Consider the following 8,326-nt stretch of genomic DNA (forward strand, 5'->3'; position numbering starts at 1 on the left):
GGAAGTCTGGCATGCTGCAGTCCATGGATTTGCAAAGAGTCAGACATGATTGAGTGACAGAACTGAACTGGCAGAAAAATCCCTACTGAATTCTGAATCTCCTTTTTTCAGAGTAAACTGGAGAAACATTTTCCAAGCACGTGCACATGTCTGGAGCCATGGACTCAAAGGGATAAAATAGGCCTTCTGCCCTTGGAGCTCTCTGCAAGGGAATGGCTTCCTAGACTATCTGATTTTACACACAGTGGGCAGCACACCCCGAATTCAGCATTTGTGCTGTCATATAACATGTGGGTTAGGATCTTGTGCACTGCAGCTTGGCATCCCCTGTTCAAATCCCAGCCATGCTGTCTGCCATCTATGTAAACTTGGCAGGCTGTTCAATCTCTGTGTCTCAGCTCATTTTAAAAATGGGTAGCATAGTAGCATCTATCTCAAAGCATTTCTTGAAAGTTGATATATATAAAGCTCTTCCCTGGTGACTCAGTGGTAAAGAATCCACCGGCCAATGCAGGAGATGTGGGTTTGATCCCTGGGTCAGGAAAAGCTTCTGGAGAAGGAAATGGCAACCTACTCCAGTCTTCCTGCCTGAGAAATCTCATGGACAGAGGAGCCTGGTGGGCTACACGGGGGTGCATAAGAGTTGGACACAACTTTGTAACTAAACAACATGTAGACCAGTCCTGGTGCCTGGTCAGTTACTGATACATTATTATTAATTAGCTATTCTTACTCTGCTGCTGCTAAGTCACTTCAGTGGTGTCCGACCCTGTGGGACCCCATAGACGGCTCCCCTGTCCCTGGGATTCTCCAGGCAAGAACACTGGAGAGGGTTGCCTTTTCCTTTTCCAGTGTATGAAAGTGAAAAGTGAAAGTGAAGTTGCTCAGTGGTGTAGGACTCTTCGCGACCCCATGGACTGCAGCCTTCCAGGCTTCTCCGTCCATGGGATTTTCCAGGCAAGAGCATTGGAGTGGGGTGCCATTGCCTTCTCCGATTCTTACTCTAGCTTGCCATTATAATTACTCTCATTATTATTATTGATGTTATTACTATTGACATTACTGTTGTCCAGAAGCAATTTAAACCTCTCAGGCCAGCTTTCCTGACTCCCATCATGGATCTCTCTTCCAAATCTACATCCATCTTTTCATACAGTCTAATGTGAGTCCTGAACCACTCGTCAAGTCTCACAGCCACTCCTTTGTTTTACAAAATGTATGAAATAGCATCTGTTTGTTTATCTCATTCTCCATATGCTTTTGTGTGTGTGTGTGTTTTTGGCCATACCTTGTGCCTTGTAGGATATTAGTTTCTGATCAGGGATTAAACCTGCGCTTTCAGCACTGGACCACCAGGGAATTCCTGCCATATAGTTTTTTGACTGGTATTTACATGCCATCCATTTGCACCTGTTTTCTCTTGCTGATTCTGCCCTTGATCTGTTCCTGCTCTGGTCAACCTCTGAGGAAAAGCCAGAAAGCTAGAAAAGAACAAGCATCTCCTTTCTGGTCCTTTCAAAGCACAAACCCACCCAACCCATCCTGTTCCATGATAGTTCCTACTTCTCTGACATTAATGCACCCCACATATAAAGTTTACATTTAATAAAAAGAGCTTCTTTTAAGTTTTCACTTATTAAAGACAGCACTTGCTGAGCTCTGAAGTTTGGAGGGCAGATCTCAGAAATGGGCTGAAGAGCTCCTTCTGAGACTCAAGTGTGGGGAGCTGCACCTGCCAGGCTCCAGGAGAATGTGCTGAGCAGCTTCCATGGGCAAGGCAGGAATGGGAATTTCCCTATCTCTGTGACAGGAGGTTATGAAATCCTACCAAGAAGCAGCAGGTGGTAGATGTAGGGTCCCATTTTCCTAAGTCGCAAACTCTCATAGAGAGATTTTGCCTGATAACAAGATTACCACACGAGTGATCTTGCGTGTGCAGCAACTTTGAGAGCCATCCTGGGAGCTAGGTGTGTAGTGTTTATCATACTGTTGAGGCTCGTAAATATCTTGTATGGCTGCAGGCGAGCCAAACCTTGGAAAGGTGCTGCATCTCGCTGACTCTAGGGCCAAGCCCAGCTGGCTGCCTGTATATAAGGGGAAGTCTCTGTGCTCCAGGTAGAGGAGTGTTAGCTTCTTTCCTTTCTCTGGACGTGGCTCCTTCTCTCTCCACGTCAACATGAGTAGACACTTTAGCTCCAGGTCCGGGTACCGTTGTGGTGGTGGAGGTGGGGGCTTCAGCTCTGGCTCTGCAGGGGTGGTCAGCTACCAGCGCAGGTCCACCAGCAGCTCTGTGCGCCGCAGCGGGGGAGGCGGTGGGAGATTTTCTGGTGGAGTGTGTGGCGGGGGTGCTGGTGGTGGTTTTGGAAGCCGAAGTCTCATTAATCTTGGTGGCAGCAAAAGCATCTCTATTAGTGTGGCTGGAGGAGGTGGACGTGGCGGTTTTGGTGGTGGTTATGGCGGCGGTTATGGCGGTGGTGGCTTTGGGGGTGGCGGTTTCGGTGGTGGTGGCTTTGGGGGAGGCGGTTTTGGAGGTGGTGGCATTGGGGGTGGCTTTGGGGGTGGTGGTTTTGGTGGAGGTGGTTTTGGTGGGGGTGGTTTTCCTGTCTGCCCTGGTGGCATACAGGAAGTTACCATCAACCAGAGCCTTCTGCAACCCCTCAATGTGGAAATTGATCCTGAGATCCAAAAAATAAAGAGTCAAGAAAGGGAGCAGATCAAGTCCCTCAACAATCAGTTTGCCTCCTTCATCGACAAGGTGAGTCTATCCGTTCAGTGCACCTGGAGAGCTGCTCCTGTTCCATGGGGGATTGGCCCCCCCAGGGGTGTTTTGAGTTTGAGCCTAAGGTTTCTGTGGTTGGATGGTTAAAAGGATAGTTTGTGGAGTTGTCCTCAGGAGATATATTACAAGTATGTTTGCAATGATGCTGATGACTAACTTCTCTCTTGGGCAAAAAGGTCTGTAGTCCCCATAAAGGAAGGTCAATTTGACCTCACCATGAAGTGCTTTTTTTTTCTTTTTTTTAAAATTCAACTCCTGAGCTGAATTTGGCTTCATAGATGTTGAATAAAAATAATAGAAATGAGGTTAATTCAACCTTCTAGGATGCAAACCAGAACTCTGGAAAGGCCTTCCTAACCATAAAAAGGGACTTACTTGAGTATAAACAGAGCACATGGTGATATTGTAGCCAAAGTGTGCAGTAAGTCAAGGTCAAGCATCTCTTGCTGTCAGAAGAGGAGAATGGCACCTTGAGAGTTTTCCACTGATACTGGACCAGGGTGGAGAACTTTTTGTGCTTGTATTTCCAAGTATCTGCTCTAGAAAAGAATGTAAATTATTTTTTACTTGATCATCAATAATGTCAACACAATAGATTTGGAATTCACTTTTTGGATTTTCCCAACATACTTTTGAACTATGTTTACTCAAGGAAAGCAAAACAATTTTTATGGTACGCCACCTAAAATAAAAAAGAAAAAAGGAAGGTAAATCTCTTAAATATCAAGTATCTGTTTCAAAATATAATTGCAGTAATTTTATATGCGCTTTGCTATTTGGATAGCTACTCCCTTCCAAAGTTCCAATGGAAACTTTTAATTGCCGTTTCCAATCTCATAGAAACTGAGGCTTCTCTGAGTTCACAGTGAGTTGGGTTTTGTTATGAAAATGATGCTAACTTGATCATCTTCTTCCTACTTTTTTCCTCTTCCATGGCCAGGAAAATAGGCATTGAAGTTCTTTCCCAAGTGGCTGGGCCTGGCTATGTGGTAGGCCTCGGTAACTCAATGGTCATAGGACTCATTTCTGTACCAGTGGGTGATGGGGTCTTGTGTTCTTAGGTGAGATTCCTGGAGCAGCAGAACCAGGTGCTACAAACAAAATGGGAACTGCTGCAGCAGATAAACACCTCCACCAGGACCTACAGCTTAGAGCCCTTCTTTGAGGCATACATCAGCAATCTCAGGAGGAATGTGGACCAACTGAAGAGCGACCGATCTCGGCTGGATTCAGAGTTGAAGAACATGCAAGATCTGGTGGAAGATTACAGGAGCAAGTAAGGATTACTGGCTGGGCTACTCTTGGCTTTTGTTCTAAAATATTTCCAGAAGGTAGCAAGCTAAGACTATGAACAGCATGTGACAATACCTTTACATAGATTAGAGGAAAGTCAATTTGGCATTTTCAGAAATCTTAGTTTTCTCAGACGCTGGTAGTAGTTCAGTGGTTTTATTGCTTAGAAGGTAAGATGTCTTAGGCTGGTTATGACAGGCAAGGACAATGACAGGCAATGTTACTTTTAGTCTAGAAAGCTAAATGTTGGGCCTCGCCTCCCCGAATCTCCTCCTCACTTCTGATTTCCTTGCAGGTACGAGGATGAGATCAACAAGAGGACAAATGCAGAGAATGAGTTTGTGGGCATCAAGAAGGTGAGACAATTCTGTAGGATGCCTATTACATTTGAAATAAGTAAGAGTGGAGGATGTTCAATACCTAAGCAGAAAGAGGTCGTAATGTGGAGAATCATGTAGTGGGCCTGAGGAACAGCCGAGGTGGAGATTCCCCCTGCCCAATATTATCACAGACCTGGACTTGCCCAGACACTCTGCTTCTCTAGATCCCTCAGGACTTCCTGGAGTGAGGAGGCAGTTCTTAGCAAGCCAGACAAGATCGCTTGTGATACCAAGGGGGTGGGGCAGTCTAGGGATAAAGAAGTGAAGAGGACCTCTTGGAAAATCCCCTCCTAGCAGGTGAGAGGGACTCGCCCTGAAAAGATTCTGACTTCATGATGTTCATGGTTCTTCCAGGATGTGGACGCTGCTTACATCACCAAGGTGGACCTTCAAGCCAAATTTGACAACTTGCTTCAGGAAATTGATTTCTTCAAAACACTCTTCCAAGCAGTAAGTTCTCTAGTTTCAACCAGGTTTACCGAAATGGAGAGCCTTTAAACCCAAACCCACTTCTATTCAGAACAGAGATATACCTTTCTTCTCCTGAAACCCTCTCCCTGTTCCAAGTTGTTCTTTAGTTTTAACATGGTAAGTCACTGAATTGTTATGCTTCACAGGAGCTCTCTCAGATGCAGACTCATATCAGCGATACCAATGTTATCCTTTCCATGGACAACAACCGCAATCTGGACCTGAATAGCATCATTGATGAAGTCAAAAACCAATATGAAGAGATTGCCCAGAGGAGCAAGGCTGAGGCTGAGGCCCTGTACCAGACCAAGGTGAATGGGCCGATGCCTGTTCAGTTTTCCTAAAGTGTCTTCTCTTGCTATCGTGACTTTTCTCTTACATTTGTGTACATGAGCCATGGTGCACTCTGCCACCTCTGAACGACTTTATCTACCACATTTAGTATGAAGAGCTACAGATCACTGCTGGGCAACATGGAGACAGCTTGAAAAACACAAAGATGGAGATTTCTGAGTTGAATCGGGTGATCCAAAGACTTAGATCTGAGATCGACAGTGTCAAGAAGCAGGTACTTGTTCCTCCTTCAACTACTGTTATATGGAATGGGTTGGGATGTCCAGGTTATTGGAAGATGTGTTCTTAATTTTGAGGCTTACAATCCATATGAAGGTTGTCTTGTTATCCCTAGTTCTTTGGTAACTATGGTTTCTAGAGTTCGGCCATGATGCTAGATTCTCCTTGGGAAAACTTATGAAAATGACCTAGTAAAGAAATAGATATAGTGGTCATGAGAGGTCTAGCCCATGGCCCAAAGTGAGACTTCAAAGATGGTGAGGAAAGGCAACCAGGAGAGTAGGCATCTGGAAGAACGTCAGGTCTGCAGGCGGTGAAAGAGTCTCAACTTAGGGCCCAGAGAGGCTGCTGTATCACCTTTATTTAAGGAAGTTGACACAGTGATGTATTACCTCAAGACAGGTGAATGCAGGTCCTGTAACTCTCTGGGAGCCAGAGTACTGGCCTCACAAGGGTGGAGAGATCAATCTGAGACAGAAAGGCCAAGATGGAATTAGGGATTCAGAGAGTGTATAATATGCTGGATTCTCCTTTTCCAGATCTCTTCACTGCAACAGGCCATTAGTGATGCTGAGCAACGTGGTGAGAATGCCATTAAGGATGCCCAGAACAAGCTGAACGAGCTGGAGGACGCCCTGCAGAAGGCCAAGGAGGACATGGCCCGCCTGCTGCGCGACTACCAGGAACTGATGAACACCAAGCTGGCCCTGGATGTGGAGATCGCCACCTATAGGACCCTCCTGGAAGGAGAGGAAAGCAGGTGAAGAAGGGACCCTGGGCAGTTGGCCACTTCCTATGTGCTTCCTCCCTTGGACACTGGTTGCTGTTGAAGATGCAGTCACGTGACTGCAACTTGTCCTGGGTATGGGGAAAGGAAAAGCACACAGCACAGGAGGAAACGCTTGGTTTCACTTTGGGAGCCAGAGTCCTAAGCTCTTTTTTTTTTTTTTTGAAGGCTGTTGCCTCTCTCTGAACCCTTTGAGAGAGAGCAATTTATTCTTCACCTAAGAGCGTGTGTGTTGGTCGCTCAGTCATGCTCAACTTTGCAACCCCATGGATTGGGGCCCACCAGGCTCCTCTGTCCATGGGATTTTCTAGGCAAGAGTATTGAAGTGGGTTGCCATTTCCTTCTCCAAGGGATCTTCCTGACCCAGGGATCGAACCTGGGTCTCCCACATTTCAGGCAGACTCTTTACTGTCTGAGCCACACCTGGGCTGGCTCAGATGTCATCTGACCTAAAGCCAATGCCTTTGTGATGTGGTGGGCATATTTACCTTGTCTAAGTTACATGGAGGTTTTGCCCTGTTAGTACTGATGCTGAGAAAAATGACCGAGTTCGGGAGGCCAGAGGGAATGGGATTAGGTTCCAGATGAAGCAGCCTGGGGGACTCCCAGGTGGGAAGACTCTTTACAGATGGCAGAGAGGGCCTGGGGAGGCAGTCTGTGAAGCTGGCATCATGAGTATTACGCTTTTCTTTCTCCTTCAGGATGTCTGGAGAGTGTGTCCCGAACGTGAGTGTGTGTAAGTACAAACTGATTTCTCAGGGCTTCTTCTCGGGTGCAGGTTTTGCTGGTCTTGCTGGGTTGGAAAGGGAGTTGGGGTTGATGATAGCCGAATGTTCTCTTGCAGCTGTGAGCACCAGTCACACCAGCATCAGTGGTGGCGGTGGCCGAGGAGGCGGTGGTTTTAGCTCCGGTGGCGGCGGCTACAGTTCTGGAGGCGGCGGCGGCTATGGCTCTGGAGGCGGCGGCGGCTACGGCTCTGGAGGTGGCAGCAGCTACGGCTCCAGAGGCGGCGGCAGCTACGGCTCTGGAGGCGGCAGCAGTGGGAGCCGGAGAGGCGGCTCTGGAGGCGGCGGTGGCGGCTCTGGAGGCAGCTTCAGCTCTTCGGGAGGTCGGGCATCCAGCACCAAGACCTCCGGTGGCAGTTCCAGCGTGAAGTTTGTTTCCACCAGCTATTCCAGAGGGACCAGATAAAGAGGTCCTCTCTCCTCCATTAGCTTTCTCTCTCCATCACTACCAAATATGCTTCCGAGTGTCCCAGCCTCACTGGAGGAAGAAAAGCTATGGTTACACTGGTTCATCCTATTCCCTAGCTCTGTCCTTTCTGCTCTGATTTCCAAAGAAAAATTTTAAATCAGTGACAATCTCAGTCCCTCAGCTAGGACCCTGCTCTATACTCTGCCCAAGAAACACTTCAACAATCACTGCTACACACATTACATTTCAAAGCACCTCCTTAAGTCAGCCAGAGGAGAGCTGGTCAGACCCACGGCTTCTTTGCCATGGACAGAGCACAAGCTCTGGACAGCTCCCTGGTGTCCTAACTTGCACAGCAAGCTCTGTGCTGCTTTGGTTTTGTACATAAGGTGTAAGCCAGTTGTCTTTTGTGGAGAGGTCTTCAACACCCCGTTTCCTGTGTTGCTGCAATAAACTGCATTTGAAATTCTGTGTCTCCATCTCCTTTGTTCACAGCACTGTCCATCCTGGATGGGTGTTCTGTGGGGAGAAGACGACCCTGGAGCCCTATGGTGTGTGTGTGTGGGGGGGTTGGTTGGGGCACATGAACATGAGCAAGGTGGGGATGCTAGTCAGACAACATTTAACTTTAAACATTCAACATTTAACTAGAATGAACTCTTGTGCAGAGGGTGAAGGTGTCATGAGAAATAGAGAGACTAGGGTAGCAGGTTTTACTCATCTGAGAGGGCTTATTTGAACAGGGCAGTGAACCAAGCAGGGTGGGAAAGAGGAATCCGGCATTGAAAAGAGGGGGAGAGTATTATTGGAAAAGCAGTTGTTTATGTGGAATAGCCAGTGATGATGTTA

At 47.2% G+C, this 8,326-nt stretch overlaps 1 protein-coding gene across 1 annotated transcript; it reads left to right on the plus strand.

Moving 5' to 3' along the window:
• On the plus strand, positions 2,108 to 7,947 carry KRT1 (keratin 1). The gene is made up of 9 exons (XM_018047715.1): positions 2,108 to 2,755; positions 3,841 to 4,055; positions 4,368 to 4,428; positions 4,807 to 4,902; positions 5,070 to 5,234; positions 5,366 to 5,491; positions 6,036 to 6,256; positions 6,985 to 7,019; positions 7,128 to 7,947. The coding sequence occupies exons 1-9, from the start codon at positions 2,177 to 2,179 to the stop codon at positions 7,472 to 7,474; spliced, it is 1,845 nt and encodes a 614-aa protein (XP_017903204.1). The 5' UTR covers positions 2,108 to 2,176; the 3' UTR covers positions 7,475 to 7,947.

The sequence above is a fragment of the Capra hircus genome, chromosome 5, assembly GCF_001704415.2.
Source record: "Capra hircus breed San Clemente chromosome 5, ASM170441v1, whole genome shotgun sequence".
Lineage (NCBI taxonomy): Eukaryota > Metazoa > Chordata > Mammalia > Artiodactyla > Bovidae > Capra > Capra hircus.